The sequence below is a fragment of the Littorina saxatilis genome, linkage group LG9 (genome assembly GCF_037325665.1).
Source record: "Littorina saxatilis isolate snail1 linkage group LG9, US_GU_Lsax_2.0, whole genome shotgun sequence".
NCBI lineage: Eukaryota > Metazoa > Mollusca > Gastropoda > Littorinimorpha > Littorinidae > Littorina > Littorina saxatilis.
In genome coordinates this window covers 13317739-13343893 of record NC_090253.1, presented here as the reverse complement: position 1 = coordinate 13343893, position 26155 = coordinate 13317739, and the positions used below count along the sequence as shown (strand labels likewise).

Here is a 26155-nt window from a genome sequence, read left to right as displayed (position 1 = left end):
AGCAGTCACCATTGGTCTGCTTTTGACAGAAAAATACAGGCAGGTTATGTTAGATTCTTTTGTGCTTGTTTTCTTAATTTTTTTCTCTCTGTCTACAGTTCTTTTTATTTTAGTGTTTCTCGCTGATGGAGACGCAAGTCAAAACCGATCTGTTGTGTAATTGTTAGTGTTGCTGGTTTTTTTTCTGATGACCACTGAAGAAGAAAGAAAAGAGAGGACAAGATAAAATAAGCAATTAGTGAATGGAGTTATCTAGACAAAAGTAAATCTACACAGAGCAATACATGGAATAAAATATGACAAGTATATTAATCTCTCTCTCAGCTGTAATATACATGCAGCATTTATTGTAAAATAATTTGTTTCAGTCAAATTAAAAACCCACAACAGAGATTTTTTTTAGAATAACACTTCCATCTCACTACAGTGAAACCCAGCTTTTAAAAACTCAAAAAAATCTGAAAAAATCAGGTCTTAAAATAGATTTTTTTTTAAAGAGGCTATGTACAGAAAATCTGAGAATAGAGGTCTTCAATCACAGGACAAGGGGGGGGGGGGGGGGGTTCGCTTAAAAAGGGGGGTTTAATTGCATAAACTATGCTTTTGTATTTCAACATTTTAAGGCAATTAATAAAATCATGGAAGAAAAGCAAATTTTAAAGACAATTCCAGCAAATCTGGTAAGCCATTACAACATCGATCAGCACCTTTAAAATCTACATTTGCACACACACATGCACATGCATGCACGCTCACACACACACACACACATATACACACACACTCTCTCTCTCTTCACTTCATTTGTATAAAATATAATGAAATATTATGAAAGATAAGTGTTGAAGTTATCACTTGTTCGCCATGTTTTGTTATCGGAATGTGTATTGATTATCATAAGCAGTCTGCTTGTTAACGTTCTTAATGTTGTTATTGTTTGAAATGTGTATCAAAGAAAATGAATAAAACAAGCTTAAACCATATACACACACACATGCACTATTTGATCAGATCTGAGGGAAGGAGGAAAAAGGGTAGATGCAATCTCATACTGTTCACCAACAACAGTCAGATTTCGATGAGACACACCCATAGTTTCCTGGTACATATGCATCCCTTTTTTTGTAAGTACATGTTTGCTCATCAAGTTGACTTGATTGGTAACACAGTTTGCGTAGTCATTGGAGACAACAAAGTAACATACCTCTATCTGTTTTTGCTTGCATTCCTTTCTCAAGCAGACAAAAAAATCTTATAAAATGTTAGTTTGTTTGTTTGTTTGTTTGCTTAACGCCCAAATGACCACGAAGGGCCATATCAGGGCGGTGCTGCTTTGACATATAACGTGCGCCACACACAAGACAGAAGTCGCAGCACAGGCTTCATGTCTCACCCAGTCACATTATTCTGACACCGGACCAACCAGTCCCAGCACTAACCCCATAATGCCAGACGCCAGGCGGAGCAGCCACTAGATTGCCAATTTTAAAGTCTTAGGTATGACCCGGCCGGGGTTCGAACCCACGACCTCCCGATCACGGGGCGGACGCCTTACCACTAGGCCAACCGTGCCAGTCATAAAATGTTAGTGCTCTTGACACTGACTGTACATCTTTCCTAGGAAAGCCAATACATTTACAGAGTAATGACGGCCCAAAAGAGTAAGCAGTTTGATTCACATGTACATTCAGGTAAGCCAAAAGCACAGTCCAACACCAAGGGTGAGAAAGTGCCCAAGTGGGTGGGACCCAAGTACAGGGTCAGATGGGTGAAATCAAGGTATTTCACAAAGTTGCTACCAAGATAACTGTATTTTTCTGCCACAAAATAATATTCAATTTATATCAACGCGCGCATACTCTTCAAGAGTAGCACCAAGCCTTGACATAACAAGCTGGATGGTAGCTAGACATATTTCTATATTGCTATTTCATATGTTACGTGGATTTCCATTGGTCAATTGGGCAAAACTGAGCTCAGTGCAAAAGTGATATCGACGACATTTCCGTCGATATCAGTTTTGATATCGACGACCTCTTTATTGCTTCCCCACTTCAAAAACAACAAGAGGCGAAGCCTTCAAGGCTCACGTAAGAAATAGACAAACAGTAACACAAACTCAATCACTCCGTCACACATACACACCAACACACACAGTAAGCTTAGGTGACACTGTGCAAGAAAGAGAGACACTAGATCTAGATCTGTCTGTCTGCATGTAGCCTACTTACAGGGACACGACTGCCAAATAGTCTCGGCCCGCTCAAAATAACAATGACCGAGACCACACACACCACGCGAGAGAGAAAGACTACAGGGAGGCATGCCGTCATGATGCATTAATTGACGTCAAACACTTTTGACCGTGACGTAATCTTATGCGAGCTTTATCCATAGTCTTGGATAACCACTCACACATAGACTCGGAAATGTTAAAGTTTCTACCACAGACATACACACGCACAAACACACACACACACGCACACACACACGCACAAACGCACAGACAGACAAAGTTACGATCGCATAGGCTACACTTACGTGAGCCAAAAACACCTAAATTTAAAAACAAACAAATATATATGAAAATGTACTGTCTCAACAGACCATAGCAGAAGATATCATCACACAGTCCGTCAATATTGGGTAATGCTAAACAGACTATTTCATGGGTTGCATTTTCCCATGCGGTTTTATCCCATCTCAGGTGCTTGCATGACACAAGCTGTCTCTCACTGTGGTAGTATTGGAATAATGGGATTGTCTCAGGCTGTACAGTAAGATCTGTGTATCTCCAAATCCCTGGCTTTAGTGTACATCTTATCACAGTTTTCACACACAAACATGGGTGTTGTGTGGTCATTGTAACCTCCTCCTCCATGCTGAGAATTGGACTCTGTCGCAGACTGACCGCTTGCTGGACGCCTACCTGCAACAAACACATTTTCATTCCAGGTTGAGCATTGACGACGTTTGGATATGATGACCATGTGTGTAGGAACGCCACTCACTAATTAATGTTTGACCTACACACAAGGTCGGTGATCTGTGCAGGCATTGAATAAACAGCTTGGCAATGCATACTTTCGAATGAAAAGGGAACAATATTAGCAAGATCTAGATGTAGCACTTTTCAGGACATGTACGGGAACATGTACCGGTAACGTCATCAAATCTAGTTTTTACGTCACGCGTTTGCCAAGATCTGCAGTCTTGGTGGGAGCAAAACAACGTATGCATTTGGAACATTGGAAAAAAAGTCACGGGTGAGGCAATATTTACACGTACACGTACAGGTCTTTGCTACACGTTCGACCATCTAGAACACTGTATTGAGTGGACAGTGCAGAAAATACAGATTGGAGCCATTTTTCACCGGGGTGACTGTTGATCGCTTGACTTCACTGTGACCTGGGTTTGTTTGCCCCTGTATTTTCATGGGTGAGCAACTCTTCAGCCTGTCCTTAAAGGTGGTCATCCACATTTTTGCTTTTTTTCAATAATCTTATGGTTAGATTTCGCTAAAAAGTTATGTCAGATGATAAATGAACCATGGGGAAAAAAGTTATAGAAAAAAAAATATATGTAAAAAAAGATTTTATTTTTGGGTAGCGTGACTCACGCTTCCAATATTTGGTTTCTGTTTGCTGAGAACATGTGCTTTGCCTAAAAATACTGACCAATCAAATTCATGTCACTATGCTTATAGCCACGCCCAAACAAGTGCAGCAACAGTTTGACACTGGAGCGCTGTCCACGCTTTTTTTTAAACGCACGAAATGCACGGGATTTGAGAGGAGTTTTGCGCTTGGCATTTTCCAAATAAGGATATCCTACTATGAGTACTATACGCTGGAATACTACAATGAATTTTCAAATGGCTACACTGGCTTCGTCTTTCCTGATCGAAAGGGGGTGTATTGTTGATAATTGTTTGATAATAGACTCTGCATTTTAATGGTCAAATGGCGATTTCGGTATAAAAATGTAGACAAGGACCTTTAACTGTAAAGACGACTTTGGTCTCAATTCAGGACCGGCTTTACACACCACTCAAAGGGAAGCAATCCAAAACTACTTAGAGAATTAATTCCCATGAAATACGTGCATCAAAATTGTTTCAAATCATTACAATGCATTTAAATTAACGTATCCAACAATACCACTGCTATTTAATTTTAAATGACAAATCACTGATGACCCTCAAAAACTGTGATTTTACAAAACTGATAATCTGACAAAGGAGTGTGTGCGGGTGCATGTGTGTGGGTGTGTGTGTGTGTGTGTGTGCGGGTGCATGTGTGAGGGGGCCCGGGGATTCACATCTGTGCGTGTATGTATGTATACAAATCCATATGTAAGAGCATATGGGCATGTTGTTATGTTTTTGACGCATACTGAAATTCACTACAAACAACCCTTGCAAACTCACTCCTAAAAACCCTTTTAGACCTCTATCAAATTTTCTACCACTGACCTTGGACGCTACCAGCAGACGCTTTCTTGATCTGTTTGTAGGCTCCGATACTGGTAGCATTCACAGGCACGAAGCCGACACTTCGACCGCCCTTGCCACTTTTCCCTGACTGCGGTCTTTTCTGCTCGCTGGGGTTTTCACTCACAGCTTTCCCCACTGTGAAAAATTCTGTTGGTGCAGTGGAGCTTGGTCTTTGGACTGGAGGCAGGGTTTGTTTGGAGGCTTGGTTGTGTGAGGGTGTGTAGGGTTTTTGAAAGTGCATAGCCGGTGCGGAGGTGGGTGGTTGGTATGGCGGCGGTTCTCGGTAATTCAGGATGTCTGCGGCGTTCGCTTTCCAAAGAGGCACTGGGGCGATATTCTGCTAGAGGACAAAACCATTTGATATAAGACAATAACAATGGAATTATATAAAATATAGCATAAAGAAAAAAGTACAACGCCCCTAAAACCTACAAAAATGTGAGATCATTAGGTCTCTAAAGAGGGGGAGATAACATTACAGTCACAATGGGCAGACAATCTGACAAAGCAGGGTCCCAACAGGGTAATGCCTGGGTCTAAAAAATTGAAGGATGGGGGAGGAGGGAGGTTGGGTGGCGTCAACTGTTCATAACAGCTGAAGCTACGATGAAGGGAAATACAGAATGTAACTTACACACTGCAGCATAATGATAGTGCAATGCTACACAATGTCAACATCATACAATACATCACAAAGACTACTTCCATAAAAGAAGGAATTATCAAATAAGTGGTAGCTGTCAGCGAATAGCAAACACATATGAATAGTGAAAGCTCCCTGTTAGGATCTGCCCCCCTCTCCAATTCAAGATTTTCCCCTTTATAAAACCTTGCTTTCTTGTAGAATTTCTGTTCATTTTATTACCTCTGTAAATGTATGCCCTCCTCTTTACAACTTGATTTTCTCAGATGTTGGATTTCTTAAAAAGGTTACATTGTAGTAGAACATGCATGGAAATATATATATATATAGAGAGAGAGAGAGATTTACGTCATAGGCAAAAATGCGAAAGAATTACTTCATGAGCATACATATGACATTTCCAAACCTTTGGTGGTTGATGCATGGCGGCAACACCTCCCTGCCCAAGGGAGCGTACTTTGGAGATGGAGCGTTGCAGACTGTCGTTCTGTTCCTCCAGGACCTGCATCCGTAGCGAGTTGGCCTGGACCTGGTGTTCCATGTCAAGTACTATGTTACCTGTACCTGGAAAAGAAAAACAGGTATGAGCACTGAGCCAGTGATGCTGATCAAATAGTTTCCATGTCCGGTACTATGTTACCTGTACCTGGAAAAGAAAAACAGGTATGAGCACTGAGCCAGTGATGCTGACTAGATGCTTTCCTTGTCCAGTGTCATGTCACATATACAGGGGTACCTGCGATGTGAGCCCTCTCTGATGAGAGGACACCTCCTTTGTCTCATCTCTTCCAACACATACCTGTCATGACAGGCCACTTGCAATATATGGACACTTTCAGTTGTTTTGCATGCCTGCAGGATTTTCCAGAAATAAATAAACTTCACAGAAAAACTACTTTGAGGAGAAATTGCTTGCCCAACATGTAGAGTATAGTGCACCAGTCAGTTAGCATTACTCAATATTGAGGAGAACGCCTGGACTGAGGTTAGCGAAGCGAAACTGGGTGCCACCCAAATGGGTGGTACGCAGCTGCGGAATCGGATTGGTTGAAAAGGAGATTTGTTGTTTCGATTTCAACTAACCAGACCCCACGGATTGTTTGCACCTGGTTTTGCTTCGTGCACCCCAGTCCTGGCCCCTTAATTAATCACCAATTAATAATCATACAGGCCTCACCTTGCAGATCAGGATTGACCGGGCCGTTGAGGTCGGGGTATTCGATGATAAGCCTCTCTCTCTCCTTAGCCTCCATCAGCATCTTCTCCATTTCTTTGATCTCCGCCTCCGTCTCTTCGATCCTCTTCTCCAGCCCGTTCTTCTCCTCCTTCATGTTTCTCATGATGATCTGGGTGAAGACAGACACTGTATTTATTTTCAGAACCAAGTATAAAATGCACTCTATAAAAAATTAAAAGGACACGCGCACAAACACACAACTTTCAAGCAGCAACATGTGAAGATAGGTGATCACCTGTCATTATTATTTCAATCAATGAGGCTTATATCGCGCATATTCCGTGGGTACAGTTCTAGGCGCTCTGCAGTGATGCCGTGTGAGATGAAATTTTATACGGCCAGTAATTGCAGCCATTTCGGCGCATATTTACCTTTCACGGCCTATTATTCCAAATCACACGGGTATAGGTAGACAATTATTAACTGTGCCTAAGCAATTTTTGCCAGGAAAGACCCTTTTGTCAATCGTGGGATCTTTAACGTGCACACCCAATGTAGTGTACACGGGGGGGAGTTCGGACACCGAAGAGAGTCTGCACACAAATTTGACTCTGAAATAAATTTCCGCCGAACCTGGGATCGAACTCACGCTGACAGCGGCCAACTGAATACAAATCCAGCGCGCTACCGACTGAGCTATATCCCCGCCCTATATCCTATATTTGTCTGTTATGTTTCTTGTCTGTCCACTTTCAAGACCGACAGGTAGGTTTGGAGAATAGATTTGTTTGTCTTTAATGAGAAAAGTTCAATAAACTTTACATTTCTTGCTTCAGGATTCTGCATTTACTCTAAACAAAACAAGGCAACAAACACACAGAGACAATCTCTTTGCTTAGGGTAAAAAAAGGAGAGTTCAACACCTGCCTATCATTGTGCCACATCAGTACTCATCAGTTTCTCAGCGACACACTTTTATGGTGTGAGAGTAACAAGACTCAACCATTTACATTAAAATATGACTTTCCACTCATTGCTGCACACATTTAGATATTGGGCAATGTTTCTGGAATGACATTTTTCTATATTTCTCAAACAAAAGAATGCACCTCTTGTTCTTTTTTCTCCTTCTCCAACTGTTTTGTAAGCTGCTTGGTCTCCTGCAGTGTATCCTGCAACTCCTGCTTCTCCTCCTCAAGGTCGTTGACCTGGTCTCGAAGGTCTTCATTCTCCTGACCCAGCTCTTGGACACGCTCAGACATGGATTCCTGTTTCGCTTGTACTTGCTACAGAAAGGTTAGAAAAAAGCATTGATGACTTTTGGGGGTTTTCAGTTTTTTGGGGATTTTACTTTCGTATATTCGACATAATTTGTCCTTCTGCACACATTTTGCCTTTTAAGGCAGATGACAATGCATTTACCACTCTAAATAAATAACAAGGGACCTATGAAAAACCCAGCACCCCCCCCCCCCCCCCCTTCAACCCCTCAAGTTAAGACTTACTCCCTTTATAGAGCCTGCTTTCTCTTACTTTCAATTCACGATCCCTGTAAATGTACCCCCATTTTAAGACTCCCTCGTTTTAAAAACCTCATTGGCTCACGTAAGTGTAGCCTATGCGATCGTAACTTTGTCTGTCTGTGCGTTTGTGCGTGTGTGTGTGTGTGTGTGTTTGTGCGTGTGTATGTCTGTGGTAGAAACTTTAACATTTCGTCATTTGAAGACGTCACATTATGACGTAAGAGGGTTAGACGTCACGCGAAGGAATTACTGAAAGTCTCGGTCATTGTTATTTTGAGCGGGCCGAGACTAGTTGGCAGTCGTGTCCCTGTAAGTAGGCTACATGCAGACAGACAGATCTAGATCTAGTGTCTCGCTTTCTTGCACAGTGTCACCTATGCTTACTGTGTGTGTGTGTGTGTATGTGTGTATGTGTGACGGAGTGATTGAGTTTGTGTTACTGTTTGTCGATTTCTTACGTGAGCCTTGAAGGCTTCGCCTCTTGTTTTCTCATAGTTTTATTGGATATCCTAAAAGGCCGGTTTCACTGTAGAGTTGCGGGCCCTAACCTCACCTGCTTGTGCTGTGCAGCGCTCTTGTTCTTCCCTTGCTCCTTGGCCAGAGTTTTGCTGGTGGCGTCCAGCTTGGACTTGGTTTCTTTCAGCTCCTGTTTGAGGCTGACCACCTCTCTGTCCGCCCCCTCCAGTTTCGTCGCTGTTGCCGTCTTCTCTTCTAGGTCTTTCTGCAGCTGCTGGCCTTTGCTTTCTGTGAGGGAAAGTATGTATGAGCTACATTTCTCTGTGAAAATAATATGTAGTACCTGGTGTGTTTCTTATTTTTTTTAACTAATTGATCTTCTTCTTCTTCTTCTGTGTTCGTGGGCTGAAACTCCCACGTACACTCGTGTTTTTTGCACGAGTGGAATTTTACGTGTATGACCGTTTTTTACCCCGCCATTTAGGCAGCCATACGCCGTTTTCGGAGGAAGCATGCTGGGTATTTTCGTGTTTCTATAACCCACCCAACTCGGACATGGATTACAGGATCTTTTTCGTGCGCACTTGGTCTTGTGCTTGCGTGTACACACGGGGGTGTTCGGACACCGAGGAGAGTCTGCACACAAAGTTGACTCTGAGAAATAAATCTCGCCGAACGTGGGGACGAACTCACGCTGACAGCGGCCAACTGGATACAAATCCAGCGCGCTACCGACTGAGCTACATCCCCGCCCCCACTAATTGATCTGAAAAATTGGGAAGAAATCCTATCAGATAGACTGCTAACCTTCCAAAACCAAGAAAAAAACAAAAACGTTTTGAATAATAAGGCATTACAAGAGAGGGAGTCTCAAAATAGAGGCAAGTTTACTAACAATTTAAAGGAAAAAAACAAGAAAATCAGTTCTTGAGGTAAACAAAAACATTTCACGACTGTTACGCAACAGATCAGCGCCCAATTTACAAACGTTAAATACAGGTTTCAGTTTAATTCCAATAATGATCACCCACCCATAGCAACCATTCCTTGTTTTCACTACCTATTTTATTCATGTTTTTATTACCTAGTTAGTGGAAGAATCTTTTGTAATGTATGTTTGATGGTGTATGCTTTTAATTAAGCGTTGCTGACTATGAATGTAGATGTAAATGCTTGTATAACTGTGTTTTAATTTTAAATGTGTCAAGCGCAAAGAGCATAATTGTAAAGTTATGATGTTGCGCTATATAAATGCTCATTATATTATCATTATTATTATACCGACAACCTTTTTGTCTCTATTTAATTTACCGTTCCTTTGTGACCACCTGTCTAAAACGACCACTTGTTGGTCCCTCAGGGATCGACTGCATATGGCAAATTACATTCTTGTTCTTATTAAGAAGTCCAGAAGGTAGACCTACGCCATTGTTGTAACTCTGACTCCAGCTCTGTAGTCTGCACCTTGCGTTGATCTAGCTCTGTGGCCAAAGTAGTGTGTTTCCGTAGCAACTCTTCTTTCTGGCGGTGAAGGTCAGCCAAGATCAGCTCATGCTGCTTCTCTTTTTCTTGAACCTTAACCTTCAAACACACACAAAAAGCAAATTGAACAGAGATTGTGCTCTCAGGTAATTTCTGGTATCTTACTAGTCGAGATCTGAAAATATGGGAAAATAAAGTTGACATTTTGTCATACATATGTACCTGCAGGCTGACAATTTGTTCTGCATGTTTCCCCTTTCTACAATAAGTTTATAACATTATAATTATTGGGTGCTTTGACTCAGTTTTCATCATTTTCTCAGACAAGTCGAACGGCTTCTAAGTGGGTACTATAGGAGTAATACTTTTAAAGAATATCAATGCACAACACGGCTACAACAATCACAGATTAAATTAACTGTGCACTCTGCTGGATGAAAATATTGTAACATTTGTACAGTCTGTAAGGTTCACAGCTACAGCATCAACAACCATAACGCTAAACCAACAAGAGGTGCATATAATTTACCTCATACTGTTTCTGCACAGCCATTTGTGTTTCTTTTTCAAGATTCATTTCTTTCTCGCACTGCTTGGCTTTAGCCTCTGCTTTTTTGGTTTCCTTTTCAAACGCCGACACTTCAGCCTTGAGGGGGGCAATCTCGGCAGCCATCTGCTCAATGTACTTGCACAGTCGCTGTACGTCTTTGTTCTGCTCTGACATCCATCTTGAAACATCGTTGTACGTTAACCAGTTGACATGGGAAACCTGCGGCCTGAAAAATGTATGAGCAAGTGAGTACTCAAAACACAACCTCTGGCGGGAAATTGATTTTGTAAGGATGACACTTCTTTTAACAAGATAACGACACTATCTGACAACACATCTAAGTCGTTCATTTAGATTCCAAATGTTCTCATAAGTACAATGAGGTTCTTAACTATTACAGTAGCTCAGTACTTGAATAAACTCACTTAGTTGATCAATACATCACACGGACTATGACTATAGCAGAACAATGTCTGAGTTAATTATTCTGTGAAAAGGTAGGAAGAGATCGATCGAAAGTGCACATCTAATTTACAGTTATTTTCTTTACAAAGTTGACATATTTTGTAAGATTTCTCATGATGCAAACCAACACACACAGTGACACCTCCCCTCCCCCAACTCACACCCAGACAAACACATGTAAACCTGTGAAAGTATTCATTCTTTCCCATTTTACAAAGTACTTTTGGTTACTGATTTGTCCAAACTAAAAATTGTCTATCTAGTGTAAGGGAAGGAACTGTGCTTGTTCTTGACAAATGGAATATCATGATTACTTCCCTCTAATCATCAGAAAGCCTGGGTCATTTTTTTAATTCCTGGGAATGTTTTTGTTGTTGTAAATTTATAAAGGAATTAGTGATACAAGCTTATTTGAACTATGTATATGTTATTTGCTTATCTTAATGATTTTTAGGCTTAGCAGTTTTATATTTAAGTAGTCAAAAGTTATAATTATCATTTAATTAATTTTTGGTTTCATAAGTACTTTTTCATTGGCAACTGATAATTGATTCTACTTCCTCTTGAAGTACCAGACATTTTCATCAGGGAGCCAGATTTTCATGCTCGTGATTTCCAAATGTTGTATTCCCAACTCAGGTGAGAAATTGTTTTTATAGTTTTATGGTTGTTTGTTTTGTTGTGTTGTGTTGACAAAAAAGGTGTTCTAAATGAAATTGAAATTAGTAATCTTTGATTCTTGTTGTTGTTTTGAAATTCACTTATGTTGTTATTGTTTTGTTTCAGGGGTAACGTTTTTGATCTTTGTTGATCAAAACCATTTGGATTTTTCATTGAGTTTGTTAATCTGTTTTGAACTCTGGTTGTGTAGCTTTTGATTTTGGTTTGAAGATAAACATTTTTGCATTTTGGAAGTAAACCGAAGATCTCTTTTCATTTTGTAATTTTAGTGAATAAAATTTAGAACACCAAACATACTTTTGTGTTGCATTATGTGGATCGTGAAAATAGTTAAAACGTAAAAGGTTACCTCACCCATACCCTCGGATAAATTTGCTGAAACATTACCTATAAGTCTTAGCAGGTTTACACACACACACACACGCAAACACACAAACTTCTTCAAAGACAAAATATTGAAAAAGCCTTTGAGTGAAACAGGCAAGTTGGCAAACTTGCTGATAACAAATTCTCAAGCATATTCATGTATTCAGCAACATTATCATCTTCCCGGTAATTTACAGGCATCATCAATCTCCTTCACTAAGACTACATCCACAAACCTGTATTTCCTGAGAGAAGAAGGTAGGGCTTGCTTCTGACAAACGTCAACAAGAAGATCTCCAGCTTCTCGCATCTTTTTCTGAACGACATCACAGGCTTCACATGGCACGAAGGCAGTTTCCACTGTCTGCGCAGACTTGTTGCTTTCATCACAAGATATTTCTTTGGGAGGGGAGTCAGCAAAATTTGTGTCAGGAGTGTCTGCAGGTCTGTTCGAGTTTAAAGTTGAGGTTGAGTTCAAGCTGTTCTCTGATGACGCTTTCTTTAGTGTCTTCTCAAGCTCAGTTATTTTTCTTGCGTTGGTTTTATTCTGTAAAAAGAAAAGTTAATGTCAATTGTGCACAATTTCAGCATGACACTAACATGTTACCAAATCAAGACACAGATACACTATACATATATGCTAAACACAAGGCCATATGCGTAGCAAAGGTTGAGATTCAAACAAATGTACACACACACACACACACACACACACACACACACACACACACACACACACACACACACACACACACACACACACACACACACACACACACACACACACACACACACACATTTCTCATACAAAAATATGAACAAACTTCCAGTGGATCACACCCCCCCTGTACCCACATACCTGAGAGTAGAGCTGTTGCATGAGTGACTGCAGATTTGTAAGCTGAGACCAGAAATGCTTGACAGCTAAGCCAACAGACGAAGAGGGAGGAATGGGAGCATCACCCCCAGTTCTTCCCAGCTGTTGAACCTGGTTCAGGTAAACTGCTGTTCCTTGAACCAGCAATACTAGCCTGTCACATTAAAACAAAATGTTCAGTAAAAACTATTTGCTTGAAAAGTTGAATGGGGGTGAACAGAATGCACATTTTAAATGAGTGTGACTCACCATCTTCTTCCTCTTCGTGTTGTTCTTAGTCTATAATAATAATATATGTCTGATCTAATTCTAAATACTCAGTATTTTCTATTAAGCTGTCAGTATGTACTCTTACAATATAAATAAAATCTGTAATAATTAAAATGTTTCATCAATTCCCAGTCAGTGATGAGTGCATCCAAAAATGTAGGGCAACTGTTAAAATACTTATAATATGATGCAGCTGGGGATGAACAGAAACCATGCCTCATAAGTTATAGCTCAATACAATTATGATCCTTTCATCTGGGGAAAAAAGGAAGAAAGATACAGAACAGAAAGAAAGGATGAAAAGGCATTGTGGAGTAACTATTGTTTGTTTGTTTGTTTATTTGTTGCTTAACGTCCAGCCGACTACGCAGAGCCATATCAGGACGAGGAAGGGGGGGATGAAGGGGGCCACTTGTCAAGCGATTCCTGTTTACAAATGCACTAACCCACTACTTGTGTCCCAGCAGGCTTTAGTAAAACTAAATTAATACCTACTGGAAGATTACCAGTTTCCAGTGTGTTAAAATAGGCTTAACCTATCTACTGCTGGACTTACATCAGAACACTAACAGATTAAACTATACATGAATCGCGAGACAAGCGGCAAGAGAAGAGATTTTTGGAAACAATACAGGTGAATGAGCAAGAAGGCAGAAAAAGGAAAAGAATTCATGAAGAAAAAGAGAGCATGACAGGAAAGAGGAACCAAAAATCTACCTAACAGCAAACTAGAAAGCTCCTGCGGTTCCAAAAACAGGAGGGGCCTTTAATTTCATAACCGCAGTGCCCCACTGCGGGATGGAGTAACTAAAAAAAGTGTATGGGGCGGGGATATAGCTCAGTTGGTAGCGCGCTGGATTTGTATTCAGTTGGCCGCTGTCAGCGTGAGTTCGATCCCAGGTTCGGCGGAAATTTATTTCAGAGTCAACTTTGTGTGCAGACTCTCTTCGGTGTCCGAACCCTCCCCCCGTGTACACTACATTGGGTGTGCACGTTAAAGATCCCACGATTGACAAAAGGGTCTTTCCTGGCAAAATTGCTTAGGCACAGTTAATAATTGTCTACCTATACCCGTGTGACTTGGAATAATAGGCCGCGAAAGGTAAATATGCGCCGAAATGGCTGCAATCTACTGGCCGTATAAAATTTCATCTCACACGGCATCACTGCAGAGCGCCTAGAACTGTACCCACGGAATATGCGCGATATAAGCCTCATTGATTGATTGATTGATATGAACACATAGGATACACATACGTGAGCCAAAGATATTAACCTTGAAAAGTAAAATTTTTGGCCTGAGTGACATAAATTTGATTTTACAAAAATGCATTAATTGAGTACAGATAACAATTATGTTTGATATTAGCGTTACAATGTGACAAATTACTCCCCCTTAATCTATCACAGCGGCCGCTCTGCAGAGTTTATCTTCCTTGAGCACAGAACTATTTCTACCTCAACCACTAATGGTTGTGAGACCCCTGTGGGTTTTCTCCTGGTATGCTCAGAAGAACCTTTGTGTTTAGCAAAGCAAACTTTATTGTTATAGTGCCATTAAATTAGCACACACACACACCTCCAAATGTAATTCAAGTCTTTTGTGCTTTAAATATGGTTACATTAGTTTCAAAATTTAAACAAGAAAAATCACCTGTCAATCAGCAGTTCGTAAAGAGCAATGTGTGCAACCTGATTCTCCTCTTGCTCATCCTCAGAGAAGCTGTACATCTCCAGCAGTTGCTCCATGTCTAGTTCCCACGACTTTTTATCTGGAAATTTCCATGACGGAATGTCTAATGGACCGATGCGAGAAGAGATATCATTTATGGTCCACTGAACATCCTGCACGTCTGTTTGAAGGCTCTCCATGCAAAGCTTGCTCCCCAAGATTTCTGCCATTTTGACAGTTTGTCTTGTTTCCACCCTGTCACTATTACTTCTGAAAAAACAAATTTACAAATGTAGCTTTACGGACATGCTTCACTTGCTAAAGACTTTCAAGATGTAAGCACACTTTTATGGCAGCTCTAGGGCAGATGTTTTGACAAGTATATATAACCCGCAAGCACCATTGGCAAGTTCTATGACCTTGGACTTGTTAACATGTTATTCTGTACAAAATCTCTTTACGTGGTAGAATATATAAAACAGAAGTAAATCTGGTAATACATTTAATTTAGATCAGCAACTAACACTAACAGGAAAATGAGTTTCCCTGAAAAATGAAGTATATATATATATCTATTATCATCTTCTTACAGGAGAATTCAGCTTCTCAAATCTGCCGCAAATCCTTTTAGGTAATCTCGAACTTTAGCGTGTTAAATTCATAGCTCATAATTAAAATTTGTAGAACCTGCACTTGTAATCATAACAAGTCATTTTAGATCCCTTTGAAGTTACGGAATGAACTCCGATGAACTGTACGAATGCATTTCGTTTACATGGGTCAAAGAAGGAATGATCCGTATGAGCGAACAAGAGAGACAACTCTTTCGTGTAAATGATGGCCCATGGTTGACAACGTACGCGATTTTCGTCGATTGAACAACCAAATTAATTAATTATGCTTAAGTTCGGAGCTCAATCCGTCAATTAATTTCACGACAAAATTTTGTTTGGCTTGCTTACATGGACTTGATCTTGATCTTGATAAGTTACGCCAACAGGTCCCAAGCTTGGGAATATACGTTGGCGGAATTTGGGGAGAGCACTTGGTGTTTTAGTCAGCGGTTGGCAGTTTTCCTCTGAATTCGTTGACCGTTGACGACTGGATCGTGTTGTCATCAAGGTTGTTCCAGTCAATAACTGTTCTTGTGAAAAAAGAGTACTTGTACACTGGTGTTTTAGTACACTCCACAGTAAAGCACTGGCTGTTGTTTCTTGTGATATTTGTGACTGTGGCTGATGATGTAAAGTCTTTGTTCACTCGTTGTTTCACTTGTCTTTTTGATTTTTGTTGCTGGATGAATTTCTCAGGGGGTACTGCGGGGACCAGCCCTCTGACCACTTTGAACAGAAATGTGAGTCTCTGTTGTTTCCGGCGTTCCTGGAGTGGGGGAAGCTGTAGTCTGCTGAGCATCTCTGAGACACATCCTGGGTTTCGGTCCCTGTAGTTTTGGGTAATGAATCTGGCTGCTCGTTTCTGTACATTTTCCAGGCTGTCTATATCGCCTTGTTTGTACGGATCCCAGACGAGACAGCTGTACTCCAGGGTTGAGCGGATGACTTGTATCAAAAATAAGTAAAGAATGTCACTGGATTCTGAGCTAATTTAACACGCTAAAGTTCAAGATTACCTCCTTTTCTGCCAATGCCGTAAATATCTTTACGATGTTAATGTATTTCAAAACATAGATATGATAACACTGTTTGAACTATGGTCCTAGTAGGGGAACCGCTGGGTCGAGGGAACCTATACATCATAATCAATGTATGTCATTTCTCAATTAAATACACATCTTGTTCAGAATATTCCATTTGGAAAGCTCACAACTTACCTGTTCCGAGTTTAAGTGCGTGAAATGCTCATAAAATACATAGTAATAACACAAACGAAATCACTTTTGAACAGCGTTGGAATGCCACCGCCATGTTGCTACCAGACGCTTTTTAAACTTCCGGTAGGGGAAAGTACTTTCAAAGAAGTGTGTGCTCTGACCTTTGAACTGCAGGAGGGCGCGACTAGCAGACGATGGCAGAAATGCCTGTTACTTTCGGCAATGTTCTCAAGGCTTGCGAACGTATCGCGCCGTACCTGAACAGAACACCAGTGTTTACGTGCTCTACAGCAGATGAAATAGCTGGAAGAAAGCTGTTTTTCAAGGCAGAGAACTTACAAAAGACGGGATCGTTCAAAGCGAGGGGGGCTCTGAATGCTGTAAGAAATCATCTATGAAGAAATCAAATGGCCACAAGGACGAAGTCGATTAAACCAAAGCTAAATGAAGTGTCTTTGGCGACATGTATCAAATGGAACTGGGATATTCGCAAACGGACACACCTCGCGGACAGTAGTGCAAACAGAAAGAAATGCATGATTTTGACTGTTTGAGGTTTGAAGTTAGAAAAGAAAACGGTGGGGTGGGTTGAAATATGTGTATGGGATGTTTATAGATGATGGAAGTGTGAATGATAGTTTTGAGACAAGAACACACTACCCTAAGTACTACTGCAGAACCATGTGAATATAAAGAGAAAACTAAAGAAGAAGTGCACACACCACCCGGGTTCCAAATAACAATATCTAAGTTGTAATACATACATAACATGCATCATTTGAATGTTCAATATACATTATTTAAGACTGTTTCATTATTTAGCTATCAGTATTTTAACTGAAATAACAGTGTTTTATTTTTCTCGTTCGCTAAGTAACAATGTAAGAAAAAATGTTAACCTGTGAATGCAGCTGTGATTTTTAGAGATTGTTTGATTGAAAGCTGCGAGTGGGATCAGGATACTAAAAGCATGCTTATATATATATATATACACCTGTGTTTCAGATTTTGCTGGCTAAAGAAAGAAAACCAACAGTTGCTGGCATTGTGAGTTGCACAGAGAGAGAGAGAGAGAGAGAGAGAGAGAGAGAGAGAGAGAGAGATAGAGAGATTTTGTATAAGGTGCACATGGTGATTACTAAATACAAAATCTCTGTAATGATCACACAAGGGACCAATTTAACTGAAAGCGGTCCCTATAGACAGGTGATTGTTATGGAAAGGTGAATTATATAGAAAAGAACCTTCTTTGGGGTGGTCTGAATGAGCAGGTGGTCATTCTCAAGAAAGAATCACCATGGCAGCTGCGGTTCCACTGTAGCTGTTTTATGTATTTTGTCTTGATCATGCCTCCTTGCAAATTATGTCCAGTGCATGTATGCATGTACAGTATTTTTTTAATTTTTTTTTAATTTTAACTGCATGAACATACCAATCTTTGGTTTCTTTATTAAGTTTCGCATATAACTTCTCCCTGCTATTTACATCATAATAGAGACGCAGGTCAGGTGCGTGAGATAATAGAAAATGTACAAAGAAAGAAAGAGAAACAAGTCGCATGAAGCGAGATAAAGACATTTAGTCAAGATCAACACCACAAACCAATCATCGCCGAGACTACTTTCAGATAGTCTCGGCTAACCATACCGAAGACCGAGACGGGTCACGCTCGCCTCCGCGAAGCAAGCATCCGTAGTACTTACTGAACATATTTCCTTTCATTCTGAGCACATTTTTAGAGTAAACATGACATATCTATATATTTTTTTAATTCAGGAGAAGATGAGGAATACAACGCAATCAATTTTAAATCTGTTTGCGAAAAATCAATTTTAATGACAACTTTAATGAGCAAACTCATTAATTAATTTTTAAGCCTCCAAGCTGAAATGCAATACCAAAATCTGGCCTTCATCGGAGACTACTTGACCAAAATTTCAACAAAATTGGTTGGAAAATGAGAACGTGACAGTGCCGCCTCAACTTTCACAAAAAGCTGGATATAACGTCATCAAAGACATTTATCAAAGAAATGAAAAACAACGTCTGGGGATATTATACTCAGGATCTCTCATGTCTTCTTCTTCTTCTTCGTCGTTCACTAGATGGAGATGCCAATCGCCCGCACGAAAGCAGCTGTCCTCTGTAGGTCCTCCAGGCCGCCGAAGAGCTTGACCCTCAGTGGTATCTCTCATGTGAAGTTTCATGAAAATCGGTCCAGTAGTTTTCTCTGAATCACTCTACACACACACACACATACATACATACATACACACACACATACACACATACACACACCAGACCCTCATCTCGATTCCCGGTCAACGTGAAAACATTTAGTCAAAACTTGACTAAATGTAAAAAGGAAGGCAAACCATAAGAAAGCACAGAAAGGTACAACAAAGGCTGCAAAGTGGACATAATTTTAACTCAAAAATGTCATTCAATGTGACTGTTTTAAATTGCACATGGAATGTTAACCAGTATAATTCTAAGTTTGATTATGTGTAGCAAAGAAAAGAGAGAAAAAAGAAAAGAAAAAAAAGAAGAAAAAAAAAGAAAAGAGACCAAATTTTTTACCTATTCTATCACCAATTGTACACACGCATTGTAACGTTGCATGGTTTGTTAAATTCCATGAAGCAAGGTTCTGTGTTACAGGTAACACACAGCAGTGGAAACCATGGCCAGGCAGTAGCATGGGCGTCCAAGCGTGTCAACTTGCCCAGCTATGTCGTGGTTCCGGCCATGGCGCCAGCCTCAAAGAAAACAGCCATCCGTGGTTATGGGGCGCAGCTGATTGAATGCGGTTCCAAACCTTCTGACAGGTAAATTATGAGAATTTTAAGTCTGAGTGTTTCTTTGCTGCCCTCCATGCCAGAAGGTATAACACGCAGTAAGTTAGTGAATTTTTTTTTCATCGTCATATTTGTAAAAATGTGAATTTTTTTATTACTTAGCACTGTTGCCTGAGGAAAGATTTTCTCTTTGCACTGTGGCCTGAAAATTCGTTTTGATTGAAGTGGTTTTTTTTTAAAGTGTTGACCCCAGTGGTCCGTTTCACCACAAGGCTATTAATTGTGCCTGCTTGTCAAATGGTAGTCACTGAAATTGAATGTCTTGGCTTTTGCAGGTATGAAGCATGTGACAAGCTTCAGGCAGAGAAAGACTTAGAGATGGTTCCTCCCTTTGATCACCCTGACGTCATAGCAGGACAGGTAAAAATGGTTTGCATTACAGTAGAATATTGCATATTACCGGCTTGAAAGTGGCAGAAATACAAAAGTGAATAATTTATTTATTGTCTTTATTTTCATTTTGTGATGCACATGTTAAAGATCTCAAGTTTCCAGTCTTCTTCTTCTCGATCGCTCAGACAGGAAGTTTCCAGTGAAAGTTTAGAGACTTGGAAACACAGATACCCAGCACACGCACCCTCAAAGACATCATGGTGCTGCATGCCCACATGGCATGGGGAACAAAGACATCATGGTGCTGCATGCCCACATGGCATGGGGAACAAAGACATCATGGTGCTGCATGCCCACATGGCATGGGGAACAAAGACATCATGGTGCTGCATGCCCACATGGCATGGGGAACAAAGACATCATGGTGCTGCATGCCCACATGGCATGGGGAACAAAGACATCATGGTGCTGCATGCCCACATGGCATGGGGAACAAAGACATCATGGTGCTGCATGCCCACATGGCATGGGGAACAAAGACATCATGGTGCTGCATGCCCACATGGCATGGGGAACAAAGACATCATGGTGCTGCATGCCCACATGGCATGGGGAACAAAGACATCATGGTGCTGCATGCCCACATGGCATGGGGAACAAAGACATCATGGTGCTGCATGCCCACATGGCATGGGGAACAAAGACATCATGGTGCTGCATGCCCACATGGCATGGGGAACAAAGACATCATGGTGCTGCATGCCCACATGGCATGGGGAACAAAGACATCATGGTGCTGCATGCCCACATGGCATGGGGAACAAAGACATCATGGTGCTGCATGCCCACATGGCATGGGGAACAAAGGGCATGGCAAGCAAAACTCTCACCGTGATTCTGAGAGTAAAACACTCAGGCATGCAGAAGAAGAAGCGTTAGCTGTTATATCTAATTTGCAGCCCTTTTGATGTGGATGAGACTATTTTCTCATTAATTAACAGCTTGAGACTTAATGATTAATTATGTCAGATTTCGCATTGCTAAGGTAATAATAATAATAATACGAGAATGTATAACGCGCACTGATCTCACCACAAGGCGACTCAAGGCGCACTCATACACATTCTTTCGCATTAACAACTCAAGGTGTTGAAGAATATTGTCTGGAGGCACAGAAAACTTTCATTTGATCACTGCAAGCCACATTAAAGTAAACTTCGTGTCACTTTTCAGGGCTCAATAGCTGTGGAGCTGCTTGACCAAGTTCCAGACCTTGACGCTATCATGGTTCCCATCAGCGGTGGAGGCATGGCTTCTGGCATTGCTATAGCTGCTAAACACATGAAGCCTGATATAAAAGGTAGGTTGTGAAGGTTTACATACTTGTCTTGATATTCATGTGTGTGATGTTTGCTTGTGACTCACGACCGTTGCTTGTGGCCTAGAGGTGTTACTGTTAGAGGGGGGTAAAAAAGGGAAAGAGAGAATGCTTTATGTCCTACAGGACCAGATATGGGTTATATGATTCGAGTTTTATGCCCTCATGGCTTTTGACGAGATACACAAGTGTATGCGTGTTTAGGTGGTATCAGCCATCTGCACTTATGGCAGAATGACTGAGGTCTTTTACGTGTCATTGTGGTGACACGGGGGTGGGACATGGCTTCCGTCTCTGGGTCTGCACATAAAGTTGACCCGTGTCCGTCCCGGCCCGAATTTGAACCAGCGACCTTCCGATCACAAGTCCAGTGCTCTACCAACTGAGCTACCGGGGCCCCAGAGGGGGGGTAAATGAATGTGTGCAGCATAATCAAAAGGGGGAGGGGAGATGGGGTGGGAGGTGTTTGAGGGTGGGTGGGGACCATGGGATGTGTGGTGTGTTTGAGGGTGGGTGGGGGGGGGGGGATACAAAAATGCTTTTAGTGTGTAATTATTAACTCATCATACAAGTTTATAACATTTGTAATGTGTCGCTTAAAAAGCGGCGTTCGTGGGTGAAACCATGCATGCATCTAAGTATTAAAATTACTCTGTGTGCATGTGCTGATTTCTCCCTTACATACATGTGTGCATTGTTTAATTCTGTTCCTTTCAGTGTTTGTGGTGTCACCCCAGGGGAAACTGTTGACGGATTGCTTCAAAAGTGGTAATATAGTTGTACTTGTTTCCTTTAGCAATAGGGGTGTCAGAAATGGATGACAGTGTTTATTCAGAACAAATACAAGTGCTTTAGAAAGGAAATGCATTATTTCAGTGTGACAGGGGAGGCTACCGCTCTTTTCACAGCAGACTCTGCACCCGAGTTGTTGGCCTTTAAGTCAACACCTCTGGATTGTGGAATTCTGTTTGTGATGGGGTCTGGTGGTTTGCGATTGTCTGTATGTTCATGGAAACCTTCGGGTTTGCATAACAGTTTTTATAGGGCTAAGAAATTAGCCCTAACATTTTCAATCCTGTTTGATTGCACTTCGCCTCCCCAGGAGATCGTAGTATTACGGCACTCGGTTACATCAGAAACACTCAATTCCAACGATTTTATTTCAAGATACATGTAATGGTTATACACATAAAACACACAGTTAAAATGTAGTTGAATGAAAAACTATTTATTTGAGATGAGGGCAAGCTGTAAACATAAACAGATGTTGCACAGTGAGTCTTTTTTAAATCTTTGCAAATCATATACAGTACACCGTTTTGTATAAGGGAAGACTTTCAGAGATTGTTTGTTTGTTTATTTATTTGTTCCAGGTCAGCGACTTTGGCCGAACCCACCTGAGTACTTAAACACGACTGCTGATGCAATCAGACTACAGCAGCTTGGACATCTGACCTTCAATATTCTTTCACAGTTAGCTGAAAAAGATGCCTTTGAAATGGTGAGCGCAGAAAATTGAATATGATGCACAGTGGTACCTGTGAAGTAAGGCCCCTCAAATGAGGAGACAACTCGGAATAAAGGACACCTGATACTGTCCCTTTTATTTAACTCGACGCAAAAATACCTGTCAGAAAAGGACACCTGCAATGTAGGGACACGTTTAGCTGGTCTCAATAGTTCTTTATTGACAGGTACCACTATATAGTTTGTAGCCACGAAGTGTATGTTAGTGAAAGTTACCATAAGGTATGTGAAGATCAAAAGTTATCATTCACCTTATATGATCTTCTTCTGCGTTCATGGGCTGAAACTCCCATGTACACTCGTGGTTTTTTGCACAAGTGGATTTGTACGTGTATGACCGTTTTTACCCTGCCATTTATGCAGCAATATGCCGCTTTGGGGGGAAACTTAATATTATATGATATTATTTTTGCTGTTTTCTCTCAATAATATAGTTGCAGTAACTGAAACTTTCAGTTCTGAAATGTAATGACTGTGTTGAACATATCCTGTTGCATAGTGAGACAGTGCAACTATTCTCATTTGTTGTTGTTATGAAATTATTAGATTGACACTATCAGACCCATTGACATTGCTATGTGATGATTTTTTTTGGACAGATGACGCCTTTATTTTTTTCTGTAAAAAAATGTTCTTAATTTTCTCTTTTGCTTTAGATTGCTTGTTGGTGACGTTTTGTTTGTTTGTTTGTATTCAAGTGCGTGTTTTGTTTTTTAATATCTTTTTTATTTTTATTTTTTTATTTTTCATTCTTGCTCTTCTTTTCATGTGTGTATTGTAGTAGGGAGTAGCTGTAAGAAAGGACCATATGGACCTAATGCTATTAACCTTCCATTATAAAGTTTTCGAGTTCGAGTTCTGTTTCATGTTTTCAGAGTGATGAAGAGATGATACAGGGGGTGAAATTCATCATGCACAGAATGAAGGTAGGACAAAAGTGTTTCAATCAAAAATAACTGAGCATTTACTCATCATTAAAGATTCTACTGAAGCATCCCTATATAAGCAGAGAATACATGTACACCAATAGCTTGCTAAATAAACAAACATAGCACAGTGGAACCTGCCCTGGCGACCACCCCTTGGTAATGACCACCTACCAGTAACAACTTTCCCAAATGATCCCAGATGTTTTTATTTTTATTGATTTCACCTTTTCATAGCGCCAACCTGTCTTCAACAACCGCTCTTGGTTGGTCCTTTTGGTGGTCATTATAAACAGGTTTGACTGTATTTTCTACTGAACCAGTTAATAGTTTGTCCTGTCACAATGACAATTTCAAATAACTTAGTGGAAAACAAAACAACCAAAGAAAAAGCATGCAGTTTGACGAGTCGGCTGATACAAATGAACAATACATTGAACATCAAATAGCGCTCCACAAAATCAAAACTCAGCCAGTGACTGTTCTCTTAACCGTCCATCAATCCCTGTGTTTGCTTATGTATACAAAATCTAAGTCCTGCAGTCAATCAGTTCATATTATATTAGTTAGCCAGTCATCCACTTAATATGCCTTTCATTCAGTTGTTTTAAGTATTCATGTGTTCTTTCAGCTAATTCTCATTTCCTCTATTAGCTTCAAAGACGTGATGATACCAGCAGAGGACTGAAATAAACATTTACATTGAACCCCCCCCCCCCCCTTTTAAGACTGCCCAATAACACCCACCCCCCCCCCCCCACACACACACACACACCCATCCCTATTTAAGACCCTGCTTGCTCAGATTTTCTGTTAATGAAATATGTAAATTGACCTCCATTTTAAGACTCGATCTTCTCTTTTTGGACTTGATTTGCTCAGGCTTTGGGGGGGTATTTAAAGAAGGCTACCGCTGCAGTACTGTCTTTGTTTTTGTCAAAGCTGGCAATATTACAAATGAACTCTCACTTGCTTTTCATGTTGTGTTCGCAGTTGGTGGTGGAAATGGCAGCAGGAGCCAGTGTGGCTGCTGTTTTATCCGACAGGATGAAGAGTTTGGATCCTGCCATCAAGAAAGTTGGAGTCATATTGTGTGGCGGGAACATTGATCTTGATAATCTCCCTTGGTGACCTGAGTGGCTTCCCTTGTCAGATGATTACTTACTACTTATGGAATTTATGTTTCCAGAAACATTCATCTGTATCTCAGTTGTCTGTTCTTGGCACGATTGGCCAAAGTCAAATCAAAACTTTTGTAAATGCCTACAAGTGGTTTAAAACCATCATATTTGTTCAACATGCAACAGCGGAGCAATAAAAAAAATAAAAAAATAGCAGTGACATAAGCATACTGTCCTTGAGTATTACATGTATTTGATTCGGAAACAGTCAGTCAACTTTAATAACAGTAGAACACCCACCCCTCCCCCGATTCTACACATAAAGTTAACATTACCATTCTGGGACTGGATGGATTCAAACCTGTGACCAAGGGATCGCAGAGTGAACCAACAGCTGAAAATGATCATCTTGACTTCTTGAAGGGTACCCCAGTGCAACCCCTAGCACTGATGAATATCCATTTTCTTAACACTAGGCAATTTAGCATAATATCTAAAATGTCAGGTTTTCTTAATATTTTACATTATTAATGTGTTGTACATTTTCTTCATCAGTGTCAAATGTCAGAGAACGCTAGAACACAAACACACACATGCACTCAAGCACACACGTGTGCACACACACACACACACATATGCGCGCACACATGCACACACACACACACACACACACACACACACACACACACACACACACACACACGTAAAGAACAGGTTCAATCTGTTTTTGTTATAGCATGCACGTAAAACTATCCTGTTTTAGAGAGGGGATTGTGGTGCAGATTGGTGGGATAGGAGTTATTAAAAAGCGCCAAACATTTAAATGAATTTGTTGTGAACCTAGAATCAAGTGGACAGACAGACTAACACTTATAATACAGACAATAAACTTAGACCAGAAACAGGTCTCGCTTGTGTCTTCCTAGCGAGTTTCTGGACAATTTGTCCGATAAGTTTATTTTCTGTATTATAAGTGTTTGTCTCTCTTTCCACTTAAAAGACCGCTGAGTCAAAGATCAGTGAACGTAACGTTTTGTATTGTCATGATTAAACGTTCCAACAACGTACCTTTCATGTTTTTTATTCTGAATTTTGAAACGTATGAGGTCTGTTTGTTTTTATGGATTTGTTAACCTAGAGCTTTCATTGTGTTTCTCCTTGCTTGTTTGAGTTTCAAATTTGCAGCTGTTGATGTTTTATCATGTTTATCTTCAACATATGAATTAAAATGTACAATATCATAAGTGACATATAATATGTCACATTTCAAAACAGAAATAGAATGTATGCCTTATTGCCTTTGTAGTGTTGTTTTAATTATGTCCCCTTGTTTTTGTATACTTTTATTTTGTTTACATTACATGTACATGCTGATCAGTATCAATCCAAAAACTTAGACAATAAACGCTGATTAGGTAAAAGTGCACTGTTACTTGGATACATATCATGAATAAATTTTGCACCATTAATTTGATTGATTATCACTCTTTTATTGGTGTGTGTGTGTGTGTGTGTGTGTGT

At 40.4% G+C, this 26155-nt stretch overlaps 2 protein-coding genes across 3 annotated transcripts; one reads left to right on the top strand and one right to left on the bottom strand.

Moving 5' to 3' along the window:
* Positions 1-314: 314 nt before the first annotated feature.
* On the bottom strand, positions 315-16594 carry LOC138975321 (coiled-coil domain-containing protein 157-like). Of its 2 annotated transcripts, none has more exons than XM_070347973.1 (12): positions 16492-16594; positions 14643-14930; positions 12701-12872; positions 12078-12388; positions 10309-10555; positions 9722-9878; positions 8395-8585; positions 7428-7604; positions 6319-6487; positions 5548-5705; positions 4478-4838; positions 315-2929 (listed from the first exon to the last, which is right to left on the bottom strand). In XM_070347973.1, exons 2-12 carry the CDS (start codon positions 14888-14890, stop codon positions 2766-2768), a joined length of 2355 nt encoding a protein of 784 aa, XP_070204074.1. In that variant the 5' UTR covers positions 14891-14930; positions 16492-16594; the 3' UTR covers positions 315-2765. The 2 variants fall into 2 exon arrangements, with proteins under 2 accessions (XP_070204074.1, XP_070204075.1); XM_070347974.1 differs by having other exon boundaries at positions 4478-4835.
* Positions 16595-16646: 52 nt separating this feature from the next.
* LOC138975322 (serine racemase-like) lies at positions 16647-26103 on the top strand. The gene is made up of 9 exons (XM_070347976.1): positions 16647-16871; positions 17497-17538; positions 19153-19319; positions 19625-19709; positions 20916-21042; positions 21778-21828; positions 22434-22561; positions 23463-23513; positions 24507-26103. Exons 1-9 carry the CDS (start codon positions 16686-16688, stop codon positions 24642-24644), a joined length of 975 nt encoding a protein of 324 aa, XP_070204077.1. The 5' UTR covers positions 16647-16685; the 3' UTR covers positions 24645-26103.
* Positions 26104-26155: the final 52 nt, after the last annotated feature.

Bases quoted from the DNA above. Each gene is read 5' to 3' on its own strand.
- LOC138975322 (XM_070347976.1), top strand. From the start codon at position 16,686: ATGGCAGAAATGCCTGTTACTTTCGGCAATGTTCTCAAGGCTTGCGAA. The intron at 19,710-20,915 runs GTAAAAATGGTT...GTCACTTTTCAG, and splicing joins CTGACGTCATAGCAGGACAG to GGCTCAATAGCTGTGGAGCT. The intron at 22,562-23,462 runs GTGAGCGCAGAA...TCATGTTTTCAG, and splicing joins AAAAAGATGCCTTTGAAATG to AGTGATGAAGAGATGATACA.
- LOC138975321 (XM_070347973.1), bottom strand. From the start codon at position 14,890: ATGGCAGAAATCTTGGGGAGCAAGCTTTGCATGGAGAGCCTTCAAACA. The intron at 5,706-6,318 runs GTGAGGCCTGTA...TTTCTTTTCCAG, and splicing joins GGTCAATCCTGATCTGCAAG to GTACAGGTAACATAGTACTT. The intron at 4,839-5,547 runs GTTTGGAAATGT...TTTGTCCTCTAG, and splicing joins CCATGCATCAACCACCAAAG to CAGAATATCGCCCCAGTGCC.